Consider the following 27,299-nt stretch of genomic DNA (forward strand, 5'->3'; position numbering starts at 1 on the left):
AATAAGAGATAAATCAAAGGACAACGCGATTATTGCAAAGATGTCACCCATTGCCGTGGTTTTACTTTATCTCGCACATTATCGTTGATTTCAGTGAATACACAATTGAGAAATGGCTGGCTGTTGACCTCCAGTATTGACCTGCCACTGGAGCTGTTATTTCATGGTTTATCATCCCTCCCACACTTTACAGTTACATAACATGAACAACAATTGTTTCACTCATCCTCAGGAACAAAAGTCATCCCGCCATCACTCAAACACTCTGCCTACTCATTTCCTGCATTGAACATGCCAAGTCTAGTCTGTTTTATTCACTTACGGTACAGTCCTAGTGGTTATATTTACAGGGAATTTCCTGATGTTTCTTTCTTTCTTTCTTCGAGTTGCTCCAATCTGAATAAAACTCCATATTTTTGGGGTGGTGTGTAGCTCAGTGGGTTGAGCGCCCGCCCCATGTACAGAGGCCATAGCTCCTCACCTGCAGCGGGTCCAGGTTCAATTCCCGGCCTGGGACCCTTTCCTGCGTGTCATTCCCTGCTCTCTCCAACCCCCCTCCTGTCAAGCAACTGTCATATAAAGGCCACTAGAGCCCAAAAAATCCTTTAAAAAAAAAAAAACTCCATATTTTGATAAATCAAAATCGTGTCGTCAAATAAATACCGCCATTACAAACATTCAGGCATTTCTCAGTCGAGAAATCTGTCCAATGAGCGCATATCGCTTGTGCGTAAAATGGCAAATCTCTCCTTTATCAGCTCTGATTGGCCAGGGCTAAAGTCCGGTCCCATAGTGTTTGATATCACCAATTTCTACAGGCTCTGAGCTTTGCAACGCAATGTGTCAAGCATTCTGATTGGTCAAAGCATTGCTGAATAACACCCATGCGTAATGGTATCAAAGAGTGGAACGAAAAATAGCGTTACGCATGGCACTGCAGAAACCTGTATAGAAATGGATATGTGTTTATTTCAAGCCAAACTGCAACACCCAGTGGTCAAACATAAGACTAATAATGATTGGAATCAATCGAACTGACATATTACAGTTACACACTTGTTCCCAAACTTGTAGAAAACTGAACTTTTTTGTACAAAAACGTGTATCTTTGGCCTAATGTTTATTAGTATCACCAAACTTGCTGCAGTTGATGTCATACATTAGTTCAATTATTTCTGCTTTTGTAGCCTTCCCTGCTGAAAAGTAGCTGAGGCTTAAGAGGTTAAACGACATCTCTTTTACTTCAGATCACCCCTCTAAGAGGTCCCAGAGAAGGAGGAACCCTTGTGACCATCCGCGGCGAGAACCTGGGCCTGGAGTTCAGAGAGATCCAGGGCAATGTGAAGGTGGCTGAAGTGGACTGCACCCCCATACGTGAGGGCTACATCCCTGCTGAACAGTAAGTTCCATCAATAAACTAATCAGCTGGTATAAAAAAAACACTGATTACGCTGAATTCAAATAGTTCCTCCTCATCACGATCTTACTTTAAATTTTCACCATTCGTGCTGTATCAAAAAGTCACATAATGTGTGACATCTGCTTCGAAAGCGCAGAGACAAGACACTAATTTTGCGCTTCAGTGTAGCACCATATTAAATGTATTACTTACAGCCTTGACTTTAATTACAAAACATGCATGTGTGTGTGTGTGTGTGTGTGTGTGTGTGTGTGTGTGTGTGTGTGCGTGTGTGTGTTGACAAAAAACAGTTTAAACAGATAAAGCTCAGTTATAAATAGTGAGTATTTTTGGTTTCAGATTAATTTGATGCCACTCTTTTTTTTTTCTTCACGTCTCTATGTATCATAGTAACACATTAATTTAAAAAGATAACATTACAGTGTGAAGCACAGAATAAACGTTGCTATTGAATTTATTTCTTTATTTGTTGGGACAGTGCACATTAATAAACACCTATTTGTGCAACAATAGATGTAAATCAGCAGTCCCAACGCAGGTATAAAAACAAACTTAGCAATAAGACAAAAATAAGAGAATAAATCACAATTAGAACACATTACAGAAGAGTACACAAATAAGTTAAACGTCAATGGAACATTACATCACAATAAACACATACAGTACACATACGGTACACAATGAAAATTGTTTCTTTATTATTTTATAATATAGGCGTTGTCCCTGTTTTATGACATGATCTGCATTAGAAACAAAGCAAGTCCAGCAAGGAAAACTGATATCAAAGATTTCTCTTTTTTTTTTTTTTTTTTTTACCTCCATCAAGGAGGTAATATTTTTGCAGGAGTTATTGATTTTTTATTTTTGTCTGTTTACAGTCTAGCTAAAAGGTAAAGGATGGATTTTGAGTACATTTTCAGGAAATGTCCAAAATGGGATTAGGAACAAGTGATTATATTTTGGTGATGATCTGTATCAATAAACTGACCCTTGGTCAGTTAAAAATAAATATAAAAAAACGGTCAATCCCTATGTTCTGCTCTTTGATCTGGCTCTAAAACACCCCCAGCTGGTGACTTTGTGCATTACATGCTCTAGTTTATTTTGATTATTCAACAGCACAGCCACGTAGAAATGTCCTCCATGTAGGCCTTTTACAGTAATATCAAGATTATTATTTACGATGTAAAAAATTACAATGTCAACTATAACAATCATTTTTTATTTTATAGCTTTATTTGTATTGAAATACTTGTTTTAGGAGTCACTGTTTTCACTACTTCTCAGCACAGCATGAAAAAAATACAGTTAGATCAATTGCTGAGTGCGTCCTAGCGAAGACCTACCCCTAAACAAGCCACACGACAGCTCACTCACACGTGCTGTCCTTTTTAGGAGAAAAAAAAACAAAAAGTGGCAGATATTGTGCAGCTATTAATAAATGTGCCCTGTGTGTCATTTTGCATCAGCAAATTTCACTTTGAATTGTGTTTCTGGTAAGACTTTATTGAATTAAAAATATCAAGATTAAAATATTTTTTCATATTGTCTGGCCCTACTTCTAAGCCTTTACAGAGTAAATCACACAATCATACTCAAGGCCCGGGGGCCAAATCTGGCCCTTTAGAACAGGGGTTCTCAACTGGTCTCACCCTGGGACCCACATTTTGTCACGGTCATTAAATCGCAACCAACCAAGTGTAAAATAGCTGTTGAAAACACACATATATACTCTTTTTTTAAACATAAATATATACATTTTCCTGTGCAACATGCATTTTTACAGTATGCCTGTCAAACAAAGGTTTCTTTCAAAATAAAAGACAAGTCCAACATTAGAGACATTAAGTATTTATTCCTTTCGTGACCCGCCCAGTTCAGGTCCGTGACCCACTTTTGGCTCCCGACCCACCAGTTGAGAATCATTGCTTTAGAATGTGTAAATTACCCACTAATTCAGTTGTAGATATCTCCAAAATAATATACAAATTCAATAAAACTCCACATTTCCCGCATGTTTACATGGCATAATGGCAGTCATTGTTAATCTCCAATTGTTAAAAAAGAACTCTCAATTCTTCTCAAATCTTGCAATTTTTTTCAAATTACTCCTCAAAATCCTGCTGGGACTGAAATCTGTCACTTATTGCTGTGATATTATATATTATTATATATATATACATATTTCATAAATGATTTAATCATGGAAGTGCAAACTAGAGCACAATAATGATTAAATGACTTATTTTCCTGCCTAATAATCTCTATGATTCCTCTTGTTTTCTAATGTGTTGTATGTATTTTTTGTGTCACAGGTTGTGTGTGCATGAAGCTTTTTGTTTAATTCTACAAAAATGTGTGTGTGTGTGTGTGTGTGCAGGATTGTGTGTGAGATGGGTAAAGCAGAGATGAGCCAGTACACTGGGAACGTACAGGTCTACGTAGGGATGGGACAATACAAGCCTGAATTTATGGCCAAATCCTCCAAGTATTACTATTTTGTGGTGAGTGGCCATCTTTCTTCTTCTTCTTCTTCTTCTATCTCATTTGTGTAACTATAATTATTTGGGAGGGTGATGATAAGCCTTTTGCCTGTGTGAGCGCTAAACATACTGCATGTGTCGCTCTCTGCGTGTTGGCACCTGACTGGCAGTTGGTCTGTGTTCTCACCTGCTGTGTTAATACTGTATGTACTGTACATGTTGTTTTTCTGGCTGAGCTCCAGCGTGTTATAGTTCTCACCGAGAGCATCGCTCTCAGCGTTTTTAACGTGTGTATGAGCAGAAACACGACTGCCGTTCATTAATGAGCAGAGCAGAAGAAAGACACACTAATGATTCATTTCTGGCATAAATGTTAATAAAAAAAAAAAACACAAATTAAACACCTGGTTTGATTATTTAACTTTATTCCACGTAGTTTTTAAAACATTTGCTCTTATTTGAAATAAATGATTTATTTTTGCCATTATTTACTAATGTTATGCTACTGTCACTTTTACTATCCTGTTAAAGACTTTTGGAGGGTTTATTGTATGAAATGCTGCGTCATATAAATTATTATATATTACATTAAATGTTAAATAGGATCAGAGAGGGCAGGTTAAAATATGTATTGGTATTGAACAGGGATCGGATAGATAAACATGATTTTTTTTAGAGTTCAGAAGAGCAAACGTTTGGTTCATATTTCAAGAAAGCATTGGAGTTAATGTCTTGTAAAAAAATTAAAATAAAATATAAAATAATAAAGAGGTTTTGTTAGAATTGAAATTTTAGATATTTTTGGAAAATTGGAATTTAAAGTGGTTCTGCTTTCATAATTGAACAAACAAACATTTAAAATAAAAAATAGTTTATATTATTATGATATATATATATATATTTAAATATAGAATTTTAATTTTTAAATAATTTTTCAAAATTAGAATGAAAAGTGGTTCTGCTTTCATATTCAAACAAAACACAAACATTTTAAATAAAATAAAATTAGTTTATACTATAAAACATTGTTAAAGAAATATAGAGAATTTTTTTCAAAATGAGAATTAAAAGCGGTTCTGCTTTTATAATTGAACAACACATAAACATTTTAAATTAAAAAAATAGTTAATATTAATATATTTTTATTGTAAAAAAAATATGTTGAATTTAAATTTTAAAACAATTTTCAAAAATGAGAATTATTGCTTTCGAAAAACAAAACATAAATATTTTAAATAAAATAAAAAAGCTTTATATTATTATAAAAAAATATTAAAATAACAAATAAAAATCATTTTCTGAAAACTAAACAGAACAACTCAACATACAGCCATTCTAAAATTAGATTTACATTTAGTAGTTATTGCTCTGTAGATAAAAGATCGAGATAAGACCAAGGTGTGTTTTCTCAACATTAATAATCCAGTTTTTAGTTTTCCTCCGCTTGCCATTTACATCTGCTCCTCATTGATTTCTGACCTCCAAACTGTCGCCTCACTTCCAGATCCCGAGGATTACCACCCTCAAGCCCAACCGAGGGCCCGTCTCTGGGGGAACTATTGTCAACATCACCGGCAGCCACTTTGACGCTGGGAGCAACGTGTCCGTCATGTTTAAAGACCAGCCGTGCACTTATCTGAGGTTAGTGGGAACACGCCACCGGCTGACCCTGCCACTCACACTTAAACAGTCAATTAGTAGTGCAGTTAAAGCTAGTGGGAGCTACGCTTTTTGACATCTCACATGTTCACTTATTTTAAGTCTTAAAAACGTGTGGAAACAAAATGAAATTAAAAGAAAAATCTGAATATTAAATGTTAATATATTACAGTCTAACTTAGACGTGGCCCACATGCGGCCCTCAATCTAATTGTATGCGGCCCCCAAAGTAAACTTACAAAATGACAGAAAAATACACTCAACAAAAGCATTAAAAATACAAGAAAAACACAGAAAATGCCCCGAAAACACATAAATAAGTACAAAAATGAAGAAAACAAACACAGTAATACACAAAAGTACTCAAAAATATATACAAAATGACAACAAAAGTACAGGAAAAGACAAGAAAAACAAAAAAAATGACTCAGCAAACCCACACTACTAACAAACAGGCAAAACGACAACAGAAATACACAAAACTTTCTCGCAAAAAACGCGAAATGACAACATAAATACACAATTTGTCTCCAAGAAACATACATTTTACAGGAAAAATGTACAAAAGGACAACAGAAATGCACAAAAAGCTTCATAACGAGCAAGACAACAATAAACATACACAGAATGACAGAAAAACATACATTACAATAAAAACTCTTTGTTCTTTCATGTGTTAACGCTCAGATCGGTCATTATTCTGAACCCTGACATGATTGATGATAATGTGGCCCCTCCATCAAACTAACACGTCTTTGTGGCCCCCGCTGTGACAGAAGTTGCCCACCTCTGGTCTAACTTGTAATGCGGAATCAAGCAATCATCCCCTCAGATATTATTTCTTACCTAGTTAATAATTGGTGAAATATGAACCCCACACACTCCTTCTATTAGATTATATAACACCAATGCGACAGTTACGTGTGATTAAAACTGTTTGATTGTTCTCATTGCCTCAGGAGGGGAGGGCAGTGGCTAACCTGCCGCACTCACGCTTCACTGCACGGTTATGGAAACGTGACCGTGTCTGTGAGCATCGACAGGGCTCACCTTCAGAAAGACCTGCAGTTTGAATACGTGGAGGATCCAACCATCACTAGGATTGAGCCTGAGTGGAGCATCTACAGGTAATCCAGAGGAAAAGAAAACGCATCACGTACTTTATTCCCATTTTTTTTAATTAAAGAGAAATTACAAAACCTACGTTGAGAATGAGAACAATTGGAAAAGTGGTCGTAATCATCGTTCGTCGCTGCCTTTTCTCCTCTCCCAGTGGACACACTCCAGTGACGGTGACGGGAACAAACCTGGACATCATCCAGACCCCGCTCATCCGAGCTAAATACAACGGTCATGAGACACTCAATGTAAGTCAATGGTAACTTTTAAGCAATTTGTTGTGATTCCCACCGCTGAGCTTGCAATTTTTTCTGATTTTTGTTTTTTAAGCATTTTTAGCTCTAATCACTGCTCATATATCCATAAAATATGTGCATCTGGTCCCATTATAAAAAAATCGCCAAATTATCTGAAATAAGCTACATAAACAACTCATTTACATGATTGGGCCTGGAAACACTCACATAGTGGAGAGGATGAAGCCAAAACTAACAGGTTGTAACTGAACTAATAAGTATCACATGAGTAATGGAAGCAAAGATCTAACAATAAAATAAAACATAGATTGTGCCCATAAATTCTTAATCTAATCTAATCATTTTTTTAATCATCAATCAGATTGTTTGAGAATAACTAACAATGGATGTAATACTATCCTTACACATTATCAACATTTAGGTCAGTATTTATTTAAAATATTGATCAATCTGTGCGTCAATACAGGATAGAAACAAAGGGTTTGTGTGTTTTTGTTTTGTGTAATTATTTTGAGTCATTTAGTGTATTTTTGTAGCCATTTTGCATAATTTATTGTCATTTTAACTCTTTCTGTTCTCATTTTTTTTTTAAATTTTTGTTGTTTTGTATATTATATCCCATTGTGTGTGTTTGTTGTTGTTTAGTGTGTTTTTGATTTATTTTGTGTGTGTTTCTTGTCGTTTTGTGTGTTTTTGGAGTCATTCTGTTTGTTTGTTGTTTTTAATTCAATGTAATTTCTGTTCACACTTTCTGTATTTTTTGTGTTGATTTCTATATTCATATTTGATTTTGATTATGTTAGTTGTCTTGTGTGTATTTCTCTTGTCATTTTCTTTAGATTCCTGTAATTTTGTACGTTTTTATACATTCATTTTGTGTGTTTTTTACCTTTACTTTGGGGGCCACCCATGATTAGTCCGATGGCTGCATTTGGGCCGCAAGTTGCCATTTGTTCATATCTGCTTTACACGGAAATGGAAATGTTTGGATTTTAGTCAAATAAATTCTCTACAGAAGTCAACCAAAATCTGTCAATTCAGAACGAGTAAATTAACAAATTTAAATAAAACTGAACCAAAATATTTAAATATTTGACTCCGTCTCTTATCGCTCAAACCTGAATCAGAAAGAGACATTTACGTCTTTTTCTGTTCGCTCATCCACTGACCGACATTTGTGATGTCGTTTTTTTTACCTATTACCCTTCTCTATAAGTGCTCGATGCATGCCAGTGATGTCCTGAAGACCTTGCAGAACTTGTCAAGCTTGACGTTCAAAGAGCCAATTAGAGTGACGGCCTGTCGTTGGATTGGCTGCGTGGCAGAGGTTACTGCACAAATGTGACACGTATGGGAATGAGAGGGAAATCTCTTTGAGGGAGACCAGCGTTAAGGCTTGATTTATTAGTGCTTCGACGGAAAGAGGGGAGGGAAAATGTTAGGGGGGGTCTGAAAGGGGTGCGTCATATGACAATGACCGATCAATCGCTCACTGTTAATAAAACTGGCTTTGAACCACCAACATGGACGTGAAATTACACTAATTGAGCAGGAGAACGTCGAGTGAGAGATGGAGAACGTGTCAAAGATAGACACACAGATCACAGGCTGTAAAAACAGAATAGGATTAAAGACGTTATGAGAGGTTTGGGGGTCTTTGTGGAGGGTAATAAAGGAAAGGAAAAAGATCTAGTTATCACTCCTGAATCTTTACACATCAAAGCCCAGTTGTGGCGAGACTTCACAAACTCTCCGTCTGCACCTCATTAGGCGGCTCACTTTGAGAAAATCACTTCAACAGGTTCTTAGTGAAAGCTGTAAAATGGGTGTGTGCAACATCAAAGTCAGACGCTAACAACTGCTAAAGCCAGAAGTGGAGAGATCCACTGATGAATGTGAAGCCTGATGCAATGAATACATGAAGATTTATCCCACTGAGCAAACCCACGTTGAGAAGATGTTATGGTCCGATGTTGAGAAGACGCCTCTGGAGGGTGCAGAGTAAAAGTTTTTACAGTGTCTTCTAGACCAGATGGGGGTACGCGATGGCACTACAGGGGGTACTTAAGAGAGAGAGAGAGTGGAAAATGAACAAATAAAGAGTCAGTCTTGGTCCCACCCCAGACATGAGATGACCAAAAATGATAAAAACTATCACTGTTTTTCAACTTTAGGCTCGGGACCCCATGTGGGGTTGCCTGAATTTTATTAAAAATAAAATAGATATTTGAAATTATTTAATTATTATTATTTTTTAAATCAAAACAACACACAATCCTAAACAATTGTATTTCTGTACTCTCACTTTATGAATGTAATTCAACTAAAACTAATTCTAGAACAAGAAGTTATTTGGGATTGCCAGACATTCTTGATATCAAAATGGGTTCTTTACTCTTATTTACAAAATGAGATTCTTTAAAGTATGTGTTATCACTCATTCATTCCATCATTATGCTCTATGTTTATGTTTTTAAATACTTTCCTAAGCAAAATGTTGTAGTTGGACAAAGGGGGTACTTGGATTCAGCAATAAGAGACAGGGGGTACTTGAGCCAACAAAGTTTGAGAACCACTGGTCTAGACGTCCCAAGAAGACGACATAAGAAAGATGATGAAGGTTAGATTGAAACCCTTGAACCAATCCTTACAAGCACGCTTCCTTACCCATTTATTGACTTTGTAGTATAAAGCCAAATGTGAGGTACATTGTCAATTATTTGAAACATTTACCAAATTAATTGTCCGAAATACTATGACAAAATACAGCTTTAAAATGCATTATAATAACTGCTTTACACCATGCGAATACCATTAATTTTAGGAGTATTATAATGTTTATATGTCATTTTGACATCCTTGTTGTTGTGTGTGCGTTCGTTGAAGTGTTGCATTTATATTTTTGTTCAATATATTTTATGCTAGGGATGTAATGATTCACTCAACTCCCAATACGATTTGATTCACGATACTGGGTTCACGATACGATTCTCTCACAATTTATTTTACAAAATGGGACTGTAGAAAAATGATGACTGAAAAATATTCCTTTATTTTTTTGGGGAAAAAAACTATACCTGTTTTCCTTTTATTTTTCATTGTCAAAATAATCCCTTGATAAACTATTCAAAACAATGCAATCTAACTAAAAATAAATCTTGAATGAAATTAAAAAAAAAGGAATAATACAAATGAAGAAGAAGCCTATTAATTTAAATTCTGGTTCTATAGTAAACAATGCAAAACTGCATAATAGTTCTTTTTCTTTTTAAAAGTGCAACTGAAAATGTATTTTGTGCCTTAACAATTGGACTTAAAAAAAAAAAAACAGTAATTTCACTGTATTTAGGTCAAATATTTGTTTGGACCAGCAGAGGGCGCTGGTAACCCAGTGGTCAGTTGGCATGCCGATATCTTGCAGTGAAGAAGAGATGCTATGCTAGCAGACAGAGCTAATAGAAAAACGTGACTTTTACAGATATTCACGTAGTATTACAGATATTTTTTGGTGTTAAAGGGGTAAGGAATCATTCATGAACATGTTTAAAAGTAGAAGGCGGCCTGAAAGAAAGTATTAGCAGATTCTGCCCACCGACAACACTTCTGGATTGCGGTTAAAAAAAGTACTGCGATTCAATTTTCACAGTCTCGATGTGAATCGTGATACCTATGAATCGATTTTTAACTGCCTTACGATTAATCGTTACATCCCTATTTTATGCTCTTCGATCTTTTTAAGAAATGAATTCCCACTGAGCAAGAAACGACGTTGAGAAGACGTCTTTTTTGGACTAGTCTAGTCTGGTTAATTCAACGAACTCAACGGCCACCTGGAGGCACACCTGTGCAATAATCATGCTGTCTAATCAGCATCTTGATATGCCACACCTGTGAGGTGGGATGGATTATCTGTGCAAAGCAGAAGTGCTCATTAACACAGATTTGTGAACAATATTTGTGAGAAATAGGTCTTTTGTGTTTATAGAAAATGTTTTAGATCTTTGAGTTCAGCTCATGAAAAATGGGAGCAAAAACAAAAGTGTTGCATTTATATTTTTGTTCAGTGTATGAATGTTAATATAATACAACTGGATATAAACTTAGTGACTGTAGATAAACCTGAATAATGATTTGTAATATACATATACACGCAACATTGAACTTCTCCAGATGAGGTTGTGGTTGTGACGTTCAGATGCCAGATGTGGTCCAGACCGACCAACGCAATCTGGACGTGATCTGGAGGTCCATGGATGTTGGATGTTTCGTGGGATTTGTTTTTAACTCCTCTTTGTGTTCCCAGTTGTGCCAGGTGCTAAGTCCCACATCCATGACGTGCCAGGCCCCAGAGCTGCCCATTAGCCTGGGGAGGCTCCAGGCAGTACCAGAAAAACCAGACGAGTTTGGGTTCAAACTGGACGATGTTCAAGTACTGATGGCGCTCAACAACACAAACTTTATCTACTATCCCAATCCTGAATTTGAGCCTCTCAGTGTGTCAGGAGTCCTGGAACTCAAACCCGGGTCACCAATTATACTAAAAGTAAAACAAAACAGAACACTCATCCACTTTTGTTTATAAACTACTACTGCCTACAAATAACATTACAACATACGTACCGTACTTTTTTGCAGGGGCACAACTTTCTCCCACCAACCAACAGTGGCAACGGAAAGCTCAACTACACGGTTCTGATTGGTGAGAAACCGTGCACGCTAACCGTGTCAGAGACCCAGCTTCTGTGTGAGTCGCCCAACCTGACGGGTCGACACAAGGTCCTGGTGAGTCTAGTCGCTGAAAGACAAAAAGGAACATGACAGACACGCAGCACACAGCGCTACAGATTGATAGACAACACGTAATCCATGAACTCTGTGGTTCTAATCCAACTTTAATCCCACAAGCATTCAAGACACAAACAATGAACCCATTAAAAGGACACATTAGTGACACGGAAAGGGAAAAATTAAGCAATTGAGCAAAGGAGACGTGAATATAGTATAAAACATACACAAAGGTGGGTACATATGAAATCAATATGTCTGTCTGAAGGTTGGTCATATTAAAAGTGATGCATTATGGGCATTTTCATGGCATTTGATGGATTTTAATTGGTAGAATTCTACTTGTGAGTGAAAGATTTTCAGATTTCTGTTTGTAAGTCGCTGTGACATTTTTAATAGATTTTTTTTACGTTCTCCCCGTGATAACTTTTTCCAGAAATAAAATATTAGTGTTTGCCTAATAGGTCAATGAATCAACGTCATTGACTCCAAAAAGTGGAGACAAAAACATCTTTCAAGCAGCAATTTCTATCTTTTTTCTTCTTTTTTGCAATAAAATATGTTCAATTCTTTGATCTATGAAGCATACGCTAATATTTTATCTAATAAAAGAGTCTTTAATTGGGATTATACAGTCTTGTTGCTTCTATATAAAATGTTGGGTGTGTACAGTATGTGTTCAGCAGATTGTTTATTGATTGATTATCACCATCTTTGTCCTCTCACCAGGCCCGTGTTGGTGGCATAGAGTTTTCTCCAGGTGTGGTTCACATCACGTCCGACAGCCAGCTCAGCAGCTCAGCCATCTTCGGCATCGCTGCAGCCGGAGCGATGCTCATCCTCGTCATCGTGGCCGTGCTGATCGCGTACAAGCGCAAGTCGCGTGAAAGCGACTTGACTTTGAAGAGGCTGCAGATGCAGATGGACAACCTGGAGTCACGCGTGGCTCTCGAGTGCAAAGAGGGTGAGTGGCTGATGCTGGTGCAGGAGAGTGAATGTGGAGTACTGTTACAAGGAATGAAAATAAGAATTTAAACTGGTTTGTGTGTGTTTGCTATTAGCTTTCGCAGAGCTACAGACAGACATCCATGAGCTGACGAGTGACCTGGATGGAGCAGGAATCCCATTCTTGGACTATAGGACGTATACCATGAGGGTTCTCTTCCCAGGAATCGAGGAACATCCAGTACTTAGAGACCTGGAGGTAAGATGGGTTTTATTAGCGATGATTATCAGAATATTAAACCTTATCTTAAAGCAGTGCTTCTCAAAGCGTGCGGCGCGCCCCCCTGGTGGGGAATAGAGACATGATCGGTGGGGCGCGACAAACAGGAGGACAGTTTCAATGTCAAGCCAAATCTTCTAAAATGCTTTTCTTCATTGACAATTAAAATCATTAACACTACAAAATGCCTACACACAAAGAAAGTAATTATGAATAGTCTAAAAATGTAGCAGTATTTAATTAAAATACTTGAATCTTCCATTGTCTTACCCTAACTCCCTCTTCCCTGTTCCCTTCCCCCTCACCTGAGTGTAACACTGCTCTCTCTTTTTATATTCGCTTTTTAATAAAGTTTTTCTTACCCTTCCTTAGGGAGGGCTGGTGATGGTCACAATTATTCAATAAAATATTTTAATTTGTTCCATTGCAATAATAAAACATGCATAGTTGTCGTAAAAAGACTCCACCTTCACCAGCATGTGCAGACAAGGTGAAGAAAAAAAAACAATGTATATAAATGTTTTTTCAAAGCGGATTACATTATTTGACTGCATTAGAAAATGCGAAATCAGAAATGTTTTAATGGCCAAGTACAGTTTTTTAGGACAGTAGAAGGAATTTGACTTGGTAGTCGGCGCGCGAAACAAAAAACAAAGAAAACAAAGAACAAAGAAACAAGCCAGCAACAATAATAATAATAATAATGATAAATATAAAGGATGAGGGATAAATAAAGGATAGATAGAGAATAAAGGATAAATATGGGAACTAATTGTGAGTGCAAAAACAATGATTTACGTCGGCATGTGAAGTAGAGCGGAACAATAATAATAATAATAATACATTTTATTTGTATAGCGCTTTTACAGTGCTCAAAGACGCTTTACAGAGATAAACAATAAGTAAAAATACAGAGGCATAGACTTAAGTAAAAAACACAATGTAATAAATAATAGGTAGACTACAAGATAAAATGGCTATACATTAAAAATGGCTGTACATTAAAATGACTATACATTAAAAGCAGTCCGAAATAAGTGGGTTTTGAGGTGTTTTTTGAAGGTGAGAAGGTCCGTGCAGTGCAATAAACAAACTTCCAACAGCTGACTTAAAAAATAATTTTATTTTTTTGTTCTCTTAAACTTTTTGGCTCAGATTTCAAACAATGGTTTGTTTTTTCCTTGTTTTTTTGAACTGCACTTTTAAATTTGTTTTTTATGGAGGAAATTATTTTAATTTAGTTTTTGAGGTTTGATTTGTTTATGAAATATGTTACTTGCATTATGAAACATGATGTTACTTGTTCCCTGTTAGTTCATTTCATACATGCACTGAATTTTCTTTCATTTTCTTAAGCTTTTTGGCTCAAATGTTCAGATGTTTATTTCCTGTTTTTTTGGGGTTTTGTTTTGTTTTTTACTACTGCACTTTTACAGTTGTTTTTTAATGCAGGTAGGTTAGTTTAATTTAGTTTGTGATTTGTTAATGTAGTGTTACTTGTCGGGATTATTTGAGGGGCAATGGGTGCAGGTGGGGCTTGAAATTTCACCTTCGTTCCAAATGGGGACTACCCAGAAAAGTTTAGGATACAAATGTGAGTATTTCAAAAAGACATTAATAGGAATTCAGTGGAAATTAAGATTGTCGCGATAAAAGATTTAAAAATGTCATTGATGTGAAATAGACAGCTGTAGTCATCAGAACTTGTTACCAATTTCCATCCCAATTCAAATACTCAATTAACGTATGACTGTCCATGTGTACCTGGGGTTTGGTCTCCATCAAATAATGCAATTAGCTGGATTTGATATGGGAGTGAAATGAGCATCAGATTGTGTAGTGGGTCACAGTAGGTGAGACGTCGGTGCTGTTTGTCCTACTACTACCTGGTAAACAAAGGCCTCTAATTAGCAGTGCATTCTCATTAATAACCTCAACCATATGATGATGATGATGATGATGATGATGCACCGTTTTCCTTCTCCAACCCAAAAGCAAATTAAAAGTCAATCAGGGAAGGAAATGCAAAAGAAAAAAAGAATCAAATCATGTGTCCCTGATGGTGACGTTGATAGACAGCTATAATTGAACAGGTCGTCTTGTTCCAATAGGAGGATGATGGACACCCGTTCCACTGCCTCCAGGGTTAGCCACTCCAGTCCTGATGTATAATTCCCAGTAATAAGCTATATTAATTATGTTTTAATTGGTATAAATATCCAACTGTATAAGGGGCTATGATGTGAAATGGGAGCCTAATGAAATAAGCAGCAGGCTTGTCTAGGTAAGTAGATGACTCCATAATTGTTATTGATATGCTTGTTAATTCAAAGTCAAGTTTGTCACTTTGGTTCTGGAGCTTTAAAGGGACAGGAAGTTCTGTTATTCTTCCATTTACAAGCAGCATCTCAGGCTTTCTAAAAAGGTTTAAAAAGTAGTCGCTCCAGAGTCAAAGTACTCATATTTTAAAAACACTTTTATAATTCAAAAGGAAATCCAGGTTAGAAAGTAAATGAAAGTGACACACTATGAAAAAAAATTGCAAAATTTAGAATAAATTACTAAAATTCTGCATTAAAAACTATATAAACAAACACTGATGTTTCTGGTTGTAAGAAATATTGACATATATGTTTAGAAGCCCTTATCTGCTGTTGTGGATCTGTTCTGGATGTTAGTGTTAACAGTTCTGTTGTAATTTGACTTAAAATTCCCACTTCTGACTCCATCTTTTTTTCCTTCTTTAAATTAAACCTGTAATAAATGTTTTCCACGAAGATTCAGTGTAAGTCACGCTACTGCTGTTTCTCTTTGGGACATTTGATGTGGTAAAGGTGTGTCTCACGGCTGTTTATAACCTATTTGTTAGATCTGTAAATTCTAAAAGGATCTTTGTGTATTATATCTGATCCACCTTTGCCTTGAAAGCGTGCACAAAGCTTTTTGCATGTGTGCTTGTATTCATCAGCCTCAAACACACGTGCAACACATCAACAACACTGTAAACAAACTGTCAAGTTGTATAAAATCCAACTTGGAAAGTAACAACAGCTCCCGGATGATTACAACGTAGTGGAGCGCAGGTAAAAGCACTGAACATATGCAGGCTGACAGCTGCATCGGGTGCAGAGGAGACGCTGTCCTAGCATGAGTGCACTTGACAGATTAGGGAGGAAAAATTACATAATCTCCTCAGGTGAGATTTATTTTTTTTTTGAAGAAGAAGAAGAAGACAAAGAAGAAGAAGAAGAAGAAGAAGAAAGAAAAACATTCGTAATGAGGTGCTTGGGTAAAAATCTGGGCTCAGACGGTGGGAATTCACATCGCCGCGCTGCCTTTCAACTCACATTACTATGGAACACAGTGCAATCCAAATAATAAACATTCCCTTTAGAAATGTGAGTGTTTTTCTGTTTTTATTCACATTCTTCAAACAAGCCACTGCTAAGAGAGGAAAATTCCCTGGAATCTTCTCGTTCCCTTCTCTGACTCAAACCTGTCTTTTCTGTAACTGTAACTGTAAAGACACGTTTTCCAACAATTCAAAAATAAATATATTTTACATAACTTTTGGTAAGTGAGAAAAACAGCGAGTTTTTTTTATTGTTGTTGTCATTGTCCAAACTGTGATGCGCACCTCATTAAAAAAAAACAGCTTCATTTTACACCAGACACTGTATGGAAATAAGACGCATACTAAAGTAGTGTCATATTTCAGATTTATTATAGATTTACAATATACGTTAATGAAGACAAATATGCAAACGTGCAAGTTTTGTATTTTCTAGCCACAAAAAACACTAGATTAAAATAAAACAATGAATGCACTAGCAGAAAAAGGATTAAAATACACAAACATGATGACATCAATGTAGACATTGTTTCATCAATGCCTCCAGCGCGATGAACCTTAGTTATTGTCAAAGTCAGGTGCCCCGCCCCCAAGTGTTTTTCAACCTTTTTTGTGCCAGGGAACATCTTTTCATTGAAAAAAAATTCCAAGGGACACCACCAACCGAAAATGTTTTTTTCAAAAACGACACTTTGTAGCCTATATTAATAATATACAGTCATTCTTATCATAAGTGTCTTGAATAAGAATCAAATAAACACAAAAAAAGTTTTTATATTTCACAATTAACAATCCACAGTCAGTGTTTTTAAATAGTAATCAAATAAAAAAAAACACCAAAATCTCTAATGATCTTTCATATTTCTTTTTTCAAATAAAAAATGCAATGAATGATTTGCAGACATTCTTATCAAAGTGTCTTGAATCTAAATCAAAGAAAAAATAAATAAACAAATAATTGTGGGAGGGATAAAAGTGTGTTTTAAAAAACATTACATATGATTAGAACTACAATTGAACTATAATTGAATATTGCTATATATTCAGTTTTATTACAGAAGTTTTGTAATTCCTTTTTTTTTTGTTTTGTTATGTATTTTTATATCATATATTTTCAGATTAATTTTATATAATGTATAATATATGATTATATTATTATTACCGGTATTATGTCTGTGCGTTTTGGGACTGGGAGGGGCTTACGGCAGCACAATGACATATTTGCCGACAATAATTAAACAATTTTCAAAAATGTTTTCTAGAACAATTAGGTGAAATTGAATAATTTCCCATGGCACACCTGACGACACAGTGGTTGAAAAATCCAGGTATAATGCCCAAATGCTGTTATTGCACATATTCCTGTGTGTAAGACTTTCAATGAATGATTTGCAGTTTCATCATGTATGCAAACATACATTACATGTATTGATAAAAGGCCATTCTCGGTCAAAAATCTTATACAGACATTGATATAGATTATACTGTACCACTGAATGACATTTTAAAGCAAAAGTTAAGTATTTTGTTTACACTCTAAAGTACCAAATGTATTCCAATCTAATCTTTGAACCTCATTAGTTTTAATTTGTTCCAGGAAGTGAGCGTGCTATTTGTGTCTTCACAGGTGCCCGGGTACCGCCAGGAGCAAGTGGAGAAGGGGCTAAAGCTCTTCGGCCAGCTCATTAACAACAAGATCTTCCTGCTGTGTTTTATTCGCACTCTCGAGGCCCAGCGGGGCTTCTCCATGAGGGATCGCGGCAACGTGGCATCACTCATAATGACGGTACTGCAGAGCAAGTTGGAATACGCCACTGATGTCCTGAAGCACCTGCTGTCTGACCTGATAGACCGAAACCTTGAAAGCAAAAACCACCCCAAACTGCTGCTTCGCAGGTAACAAGCTTCTCAACATCGCTGTCTAACAACATTTCACTGTTATGCAGCTGGAGGTGGCCATGTTTTACACGTGGGGGGACCATTACAGGTCTTGAGTGTATAGAAGACAGACTGGGGTTTGGTGATGTTTGCCCTCATGCAGACACTGAACTAGTCCTTCGGTGAAGTCGGATGATAAATCTCTACGTTTTGGTCAAGCTTTATCTTTGGTTGTCATCTTTGGGTTATGAACATAAAACATGGGCTCAGCCTGGGATAAAGCGTGAGGGGAAGAACTTGGGCTTCTGGGAAGGTTGGATGTGGTTTAAGACAGGGGTTCTCAACTGGTCTCACCCTGAGACCCACAGTTTTTCCAAAATAGCTGTTGAAAACAGGCATTCTCTTGTTTAAAACATAAATCTATACATTTTCCTGTGCAACATGCATTTTACAGCATGTCTGTCAAAAGAAAAGTTTATTTCAAAATAAAAGACAAATCCAACATGAGTCCAACATATTTTTTGACCAGCTGACCCACTCGGTACAGGTCCGCGACCCACTTTTGGGTCCCAACCCACAAGTTGAGAATCAGTTGTTTAAGATACTGTTCATGAAGGCTTGGTTGAAAAATGATATTAGTCAATTTGAATTGATTTTTCTTTGATATCGATTCATACATTTCTAAAATTGAAACTGCACAAAGTTAGAGTTACTTTCTACTATTTACAGCATTTGATCGTTGAGATTCTTTTTCATATTCAAGTAAAACTGGTACTGTGACTGAAAAATACTTCTAGAGTAACCAAACCTTGACGTTTGGCTTCGTCTAGGCAGAAAATTAAAAAATAATGTCTTGAATATGGAGGGGGCTCCTGAACCGCATAAGGCACACCCAGTCTATATTATAAAATCCCCAAAGAACAGTATATGCTTTGCTAACTAGCTACTCAATACTCACTATGCCTCTATGTTCACAATTCTCTCAATCCAACCTACTCGGGACTGTTTGCAGAGTCCACAGGTGGTAGTTATTATAGGAGGGGCGGGGCCAATTGTGTTGTAAGAAGCCACCAAAATGTTTTAGCTGGGTTTCAACAAAATATGCCAAATTTTCATACTTTTGATAAAATGTAGGGATGTAACGATTCACTCAACTCCCGATACGATTCGATTCACGATACGATTCTCTCACGATTTATTTTACAAAATGGGACTGTATTTAAGTGACTGAAAAATATTCCTTTATTTTTTTTGGGAAAATACTATACTATTTTTCATTGTCAAAAGAATCCCTTGATAAACTATTCAAAACAATGCAATTTAACTAAAAATAAATCTTGAATGAAATAAATAAAGGAATAATACAAATGTAGAAGAAGCTTATTATTTAAATTCTGGTTCTATAGTAAACAATACAAAACTGCATAATAGTTCTTTTTCTTTTTAAGAGTGCAACTGAAAATGTATTTTGTGCCTTAACAATTGGACTTAAAAAAAAAACAAAAAAAAACAGTAATTTTACTGTATTTAGGTCAGATATTTGTTTGAACCAGCAGAGGGCGCTGATAACCCAGTAGTCGGTTGGCATGCAGCTATTTTGCAGTGAAGAAGAGATGCTATGCTAGCAGACAGAGCTAATAGAAAAACGTGACTTTTACAGATATTCACGTAATATTACAGATATTATTTCGGTGCTAAAGGGGTAAGGAATCATTTATGAATATGTTTAAGAGTAGAATATGGCCAGAAAGAAAGTATTAGCAGATTTCGCTCACCGCCAACACTTCTGGGTTCGGGTTAGGGTAAAAAAAAAGTACTGCAATTCAATTTTCACAGCATCGATGTGAATCGTTATACCTTTGAATCGATTTTTAACTGCCTTACGATTAATCGTTACATCCCTAATAAAATGTTTTGGACGATATTTAATCAACAACACTACTTCAGGTTTTGGGGTTTAGTTACTCTTTATTCGAATTGAAAATCGAATTAAAGCGCAAATTGAATCGAATTGATTCAGGAAATTTGACCTGATACCCAGGACATTCTGGATGAATTATACCCAATCTTATCCTCCGTAACAACTTTTTGAAGTGGGTGTTAAAAGTTTTAGCATCCTCACTAAGGGTTCTGTCAGTTCATCCCACATCCTGATTATTGGAAGCAACAACTTCGACCTTGGATGTCTGCCTCGGACTTGGAATCATCACCCTCTCTGTCAAACCCCAAGTTTGTCATTAGCCAAATGACTATGATTTATTAGCCTTGATTACACCATCATATTGCTTCTTAGGAAAGAAAAAAAAGATGGCAGTGGGGAAAGCATTCGCTCTCTCATAATTCCTAAAACTCTATTAGATTTGATCTCCATTGCTTCTTTATTAGAGCACGCCATCACGCTCTTTTCACTGTGTGTGATTATGCTTCCTGCCTGTGGTGGCAAACATAATTATTAGAGTTGAATGAAGCGGCGTTCTCAAAGGCTCTCACACAGCGTAGGATGCACAAAGCGTTGGCCCCCGTGTTTATGAACGTTGTTACGAAATGTTGCATATTTGCTCCTCGTGTCAGTAAACGCATGAGCACGGCAATCAGTGTCAACAGGGAACAAATGATGTTCATCGTAGCATCCAAGAGACAGTGTCTGTATTCTTTTCATGGACGTGTGTTTAGACTGCTTAGCGATGCAGAGACAAATAATTTTTTTCTGGGCAGTAAGCATGATTAATTGTAGCCAGCGTGTACGGCACAGCTACTCAACAACTGAGCAGTTGCTGTTCTCTGAGTACACAACATAAGAAGCAGTGCACACAGCAGCACAGGCAGCAGAGGTGGGAAAGGACAATGACGCCACTTTAAAGCTGCACCACATTAGGAGCAAAGCTGACTACTGATGCATGGAGGAAGGCCACGTGAGCCGCTCTTTCATCACTTTGTGTCACTGCAGCCTTTTTTAGTGCCACTTATGCACATGCAGTTGACTTGTCTGCGGTCAAATTTTGACTTCAAAGTTAATTTACAGCGACACTCTAAGGGAAACAGTCATTGGAATTCTTACAAAAGCCAGGACACCCACTGCCATCGTCATATTTATATGTTGTGAACTTTTATGGTGGGTTTTTTTCATACGCCGAGTATGCGGGGGGCAGGGGTGGCATTGCCCACCTAACCTTAACCCTAAACCCTGACCCTAACCAACCCTACCTAAACCTAACCCCCAACCCTAACCCCGAACCCTACCTTACTTTAATCCTAAACCCTAACCAACCCTACCGAACCCTAACCCCTACCCCTAACCCTACCTAACTTTAACCCTAAACCCTAACCAACCCTACCTAACCCTAAACCCTAACCCTACCTAACCCCTACCCCTAACCCTACCTAACCTTAACCCTAAACCCTAACCAACCCTATCTAACCCTAACCCCTAACCCTACTTAACTTTAACCCTAAACCCTAACCAACCCTACCTAACCCTAAACCCTAACCCTACCTAACTCCACGAGATCCCTCCACCTAACCCAAAAAATGCCAACATAGCTAAAAAGGTGTCATAATTTAGTGAAGGACACTTATTGACAGCTTAATGACAGCCTTCATGACATCTTTTTCATGCTAATGACAGATAATGTCATCCTTATGTATACAACTTCAAGTGAAGTGTTACCAAATGTTTTAGTCTAAATGTATTTTGCAGTGTACAAGTTGCTTGCTAGTGGCCCTAAATGTGCTTTGATTTTCTATAGTCTGCCAACATTCTGAACTGAGGTATTTATTGATGTATGAATTTCACATTCCTTCATTGATAAGCTAAAATCTGTAGAAATTCCTTCAGATTCTGAATCACTTATTTATCCCAAGAGCAAAAGTACTTTCTTACAGAGGCTCAAGAATTTTCCAAATGAAAAGACGCTAAACAAAGAAAAGAAAGAAATAAAAATAAAAAGGACATAATTAAGTAAAAGTATGTTAATTAAATAAGAATTAAATACAAGTGCACACATTACAGTAGATGAAATAACAACAATAATAATAATAATAATTTATTTATAAACTCAAGGGTTAGGGTAATTCCTCCATCTTTAAACATTTTGCTGTGTGTTTTTTTCCCTATAGACGTGATACGTCACTTTCTTCTCCTGTCCAATCAGAAGCCTTTTCAACCCCCAGACCTAAAGTGGAACTGAATAAAGCCGAATAAACTATTATATCACTATTTCCATGTAAACACGAAGCAAAACATTTTAATTCGGAATCAAAAAACCATCATGTAACCGTGGCCCTTGATAAGCTAAAATCTGTGGTAATTCCTTCAAATTCAAGTAGCAATAAAAGGAGAACTTTTGATTGCAACAGATTCACATGCAGTTAGACTAGTGATGTGCACCCATTAGACAGACTTCATCTCATTTTCTTTTATTGGTGCATACATTAGTGCTTTAGTAACCCAGCATGCATCTCTAATTAGATTTACAGAGCAAGTTAATCTACTCTTTATTGTGGACTGACTCGTTAGCAGTTGAAAATCACCAAGTTACATGAACAAAAGGACGGGGAGATGATGTTGAGACCTTTTTCTTTTTTTTCCCAAACTCGTTAATGAATTTATTTTTATCAAAAATGTGTAATTTGTCCTGCTATTCTCTTTGCGGGTTGATGTTAAATCCCTACTCGTTCACTATCTAGTCTGTATTCTCCGCGTCCCCTGTTCACTTGATTGGGAGATCAATGCTCATCGTGCTTGAGCAGGGTGTCTCTGGCACCGCATCTAAGTGCGGGTACCCGTTTGCTTTTGCCTTCCAAGAAATCTCCCAATGTGCACGCCACGCACGTGTGTGCATGTGTGTTTTTTTTCCCTTTATAATCGCACAAACACACATCCTTCCATCTGTCCCATTCCAACCTGTGCTGAAGCACAACCACCAGGCAAGCAAACTAACGAGAAATTTCCCACAACCATCTGTCACATTCCCCGCTGCATTCTCTTTTAACTCTCTCTACCCTGTGGGCGCTGTCTCCATCACGGAGACTAAACAGCCTTTCTGTACACTGAAGTTTGGCTTGGCTGCGGCTAATGTGTCAAAATAGCACTTTTGATGTTGGATTAAAGGTCCAATATGTTCATGTTATAATACAATATTGCATCCATGGTGACACTGGAAATTCTCAAATGGACCAAAACAGTAATTTTTAGAGTGTAGGCCAGTGTTTCTCAAATGGGGGTACGTGTATCCTTTGGGGTACGTGATTGCACTAGAGGAGGTACTTGAGAGAGAGAGAGAGAGAGAGAGAGAGAGAGATTGGAAATTACAGCATTAAAAATATGAGGTTTTATAATGTTAATCCTTAGTTAAAACACATAAAGTGATGATGGAAATGATCGATTAGAACATACAGAGCTCAGTTATTGTCCCACACCAGAAGACCGGAAATGATAAAAACTACCAAAAAATCATTTTGGGAGGAACTAAATACTGTTTTATTCCACTTGTTTACAAAATTTGATTATTCCTAATGTGTGTTAACCAGGGTTGGGGTCAATTACATCTATCAATTACAATTCTGTCTTCAATTATCCATGTTCAATTACAACTTAATTATGATTATGGTGACCAGCATTTTTCCCAATAATAATAATAATAATAATAATATAATTGGTGTATAATAATAATTATTATTATTATTATACACCAATCTTATATAGCTCTTTTCTGGGTACTCAAAGTCGCTTTACAATGAAGGGGGCAGTTATGGGGTTCGGTGCCTTGCTCAAGGGCACCTCGGCAGTGCTCGAGATGTGCCCTGGCACCTCTCCAGCTACCAGAACAACTTCCGTTTTTTTGGTCTGCACCGGGAGTTGAACCGGCAACTCTCCGGTTCCGAACCCATGTCCCTACGAACTGAGCCTAATTACTATTATAATCACAGTTAATGAACCTTTAATAAATAACCCCAAAAATCTTAACCTTTCTCTTATGTTAGCTTTCTGTTAGCATCTCTTATGTTAGCTTTCTGTTAGCATCTCTTATGTTAGCTTTCTGTTAGCATCTTGTATGTTAGCTTTCTGTTAGCATCTCTTATGTTAGCTTTCTGTTAGCAATGCATCTCTTATGATAGCTTTCTGTTAGCATCTCTTATGATAGCTTTCTGTTAGCATCTCTTATGATAACAGATCGATTTTGACCCATGTCTTAAATCAGCTTTGTTTGTGTTTGACTAAATTGTAATTGACAGTGTTTATAGAATTTCCACGTCAATTGCAATTACAAAGTCAATTATCTGGACACAATTGCTATTCAACTATGATTATAACAGCAATAAAATTGTACAATTACAATAATAATTATGTCATAATTGTAATAAATGATTAATGACACGATTACAATTATAATTGACCCCAACCCTGGTGTTAACACATTCCATCAATATGTTATATTCTGAGCTAAATGTTGTAGTTGGATAAAGGGGGTGCTTAGATTCAGAAATAAGAGAAAGGGGATACTTAAGCCTAAATAGTTTGAGAACCACTAGTTTAGGCCTCGTCGATCAATGAATCAAACATAATTTACTCCAAAGAGCAAGGAAAAAGTCGCAATTGCTGCCCCACATCCCACAATGCATTTGGTTAAATGTAATAGATTTTTCTAATTTTGAATATGTGGGATGCAGTACTATGACTATATGCTGAGAAGAGTTTGTAACTGTTTGAAAGTTTCAATGCCCTAAACTGTACGGATGGCGTTTACGGGCAGCTTTTGTCACAGTGTCTATTTTAATCCCTGGCCCCTGTGGAGTGTGCTGTGATTGGGAAAGTGCATAAGAAAAAAATCTGTGGGCCTATGCCAAGGCTTCTTATTACAGCAGGGTTGGCACTTCCCTGCGAGGCGCGTGCCCAGACACCACCGCATGGACAGCGAGCACTTGTCAGCACACATGATCATCTCTGAATACGTACGCAGAGGGATTAATTTGTGTGTTTTTGTTGCACGCTAGTCTTAAAACTGTCTCACACTTGCTTAGCCACACAGGCACATACACAAAAAGAAAAATCTTCCGGATGTAACGTAGGGGGTAAAACACAGAAAAAAAAAGAAAGGCAAGACTTAGCCATGATCTTTATTCTCGTTCTTTTATTATTTGACCATTTCCCTAAAACCTCATAGTTCCCTCTTTTCTCTGGCAGTGTTTCCATTGCCCTTGGAAATGCGCACAATCTAAATAGCGCAATGACAACTGGTAATGGAAACAGCTGTATTTTGAAAAAAAACACTCAAATATTGCTTAAACGATTTTACGCTTTCATGAGAAGAAATTTCAGTCGTTTTGATATTGAAATGTATCGCAAAAGCGCTACACATGACCACTTCTCGCAGAGAAAACATGGCGTGGTATGTGTGAACAGAAGATGAGACCGAGACATTTCTTTCTGTAGGGTGATACTTTAGATTTATTACTGCCACATTAGACGTGAAACAACAAAGGAATACCGAGTTCTATGAGGAGATTTGGAGCGTCCGTCTTCCTGCAGCGAAATCTCGCGGGATGAGATTTCATGGGCGTGACGAGGCTCCTGCCCAAAACAACGTTCAATGGAAACACGTTCAAAGCGCAATTATACTTTGTCGACATTTAGAAATATTGCTTTTATTTTGCGAAAATCTGTTTCTTTTCACATGGAGAGGGATTTATTTGGGGGGGGTTTGCACACTTGTCTTAAAACTGTCTCAAGCTGGGTTTCCATTACAGATTTTCGCAAAATAAAAGCAATATTTTTAAATGTCGACAAAGTTGCGCTTTGAACGTGTTTCCATTGAACGTTGTTTTGGGCACGAACCTCGTAAAAAACACTTTGTATTCCTTTGTTGTTTGATGTCCAATGTGGCACTAATAATTCTAAAGTATGACGCTAAAAAATGTCTCGGTCTCTTCTTCTGTCCGCACATACCACACCATGTTTTCTCGGAGAGAAGTGGTCACATGACGAGGTATGTCACGTTCTGTGACATGTACTGTATTTGCGGAAGAAGTGTTTCCATAGCGTTTTTGCAACACATTTCAATATTGAAACACAGCGAAGAAAAGAAAGACAAGACTTAGCCATGATCTTTATTCTTGTTCTTTTATTATTTTTCCCATTTCCCTAAAACCTCATCCCTCCTTCCTTCCTTTCTTGTATGCTTTCTCCTTTCCTCCGTTTGATAAATGGGCTGCAATTGTGGAAATGGAGAGGATTTGGAAACGTGTTTGATTACCAGATGTAGAATGGGTTTGCTAGAGGGTGGGAGCAATGAAAAAGACAACAAGGAAACATGAAAGGAAACATGAAAGGAGACCTCGTTTGACCCTTGGATCGTTGGTCGCAGGAAGGGTGAAATAAATGTGTGAGCACAGTGAGAGGCAGGAAGTTAATCCCCCGAGGTTTTGTGCCAGTCTTGACGGGGGGCACCCCCGAACCTGCCTCCTGGCACAGCGGACATTGGGCCCCACAAACACCTCCGTATGAAGCCTCTTTAAGAGGCTGCCTGAAAGGCAATGGGTGGCAAGGATGCAGGTGGCAGCCTAAACACACACATACACAGCCACTACACAATGGACACTAATCCTGAAATATTGATGCCTATAGTAGAAACCGAAGGCATTGGTGTGTGTTCCGACAGATTATCCACACACCCCTGCTGCTTGGTCGAGACAAACGCAATCAAAGGATATTGGAACCTTAGCCTTTGTCCTCCTACTTTGCTACCACTGCTGTTGGTATTATGTTTGCATATTAGTCATTCACATGAGATCACTCGCATCATTGGCACTCATACGCGCAAATTCAGATGCACACAATTTTGCAACATGGATGCCAGCCGGCGAAAGAGAGAAAGATGTATTCATTTACTTTCCATTGTGCAAGGATCGGGTGTTAGCCCAGTGAATAGGCGAGGGGGGGCACTGGATAATGAGGCCAGTGTTATTACAGAACTGCTCCAGCCCCTAACGACATCTATCCGCAGGGATCAAATAAAGGCTTTTAATTGCTTTGCCTCATATTAGAATCCTTGCCGCTGTAGACAAGCTGCCCTTGGCATGCCTGAGCATAAAAGCCAGTGGAAAGACTGTGTGAAAGGCCATC

General features: G+C 37.3%; 1 protein-coding gene across 1 annotated transcript in view; it reads left to right on the forward strand.

The window, feature by feature from the left end:
• Window positions 1-27,299, forward strand: part of plxna4 (plexin A4) — a 336,809-nt gene that overhangs the window by 269,448 nt on the left and 40,062 nt on the right. Inside the window, exons 13-22 of the mRNA XM_028449042.1 lie at window positions 1,248-1,399; window positions 3,801-3,924; window positions 5,408-5,544; window positions 6,522-6,689; window positions 6,836-6,929; window positions 11,242-11,481; window positions 11,574-11,720; window positions 12,453-12,687; window positions 12,785-12,927; window positions 17,928-18,196. Of these exons, the coding sequence (XP_028304843.1) occupies window positions 1,248-1,399; window positions 3,801-3,924; window positions 5,408-5,544; window positions 6,522-6,689; window positions 6,836-6,929; window positions 11,242-11,481; window positions 11,574-11,720; window positions 12,453-12,687; window positions 12,785-12,927; window positions 17,928-18,196 (1,709 nt within the window). The remainder of the gene's footprint in view (window positions 1-1,247; window positions 1,400-3,800; window positions 3,925-5,407; window positions 5,545-6,521; window positions 6,690-6,835; window positions 6,930-11,241; window positions 11,482-11,573; window positions 11,721-12,452; window positions 12,688-12,784; window positions 12,928-17,927; window positions 18,197-27,299) is intronic.

Source organism: Gouania willdenowi, chromosome 6 (genome assembly GCF_900634775.1).
Source record: "Gouania willdenowi chromosome 6, fGouWil2.1, whole genome shotgun sequence".
Classification (NCBI taxonomy): domain Eukaryota; kingdom Metazoa; phylum Chordata; class Actinopteri; order Blenniiformes; family Gobiesocidae; genus Gouania; species Gouania willdenowi.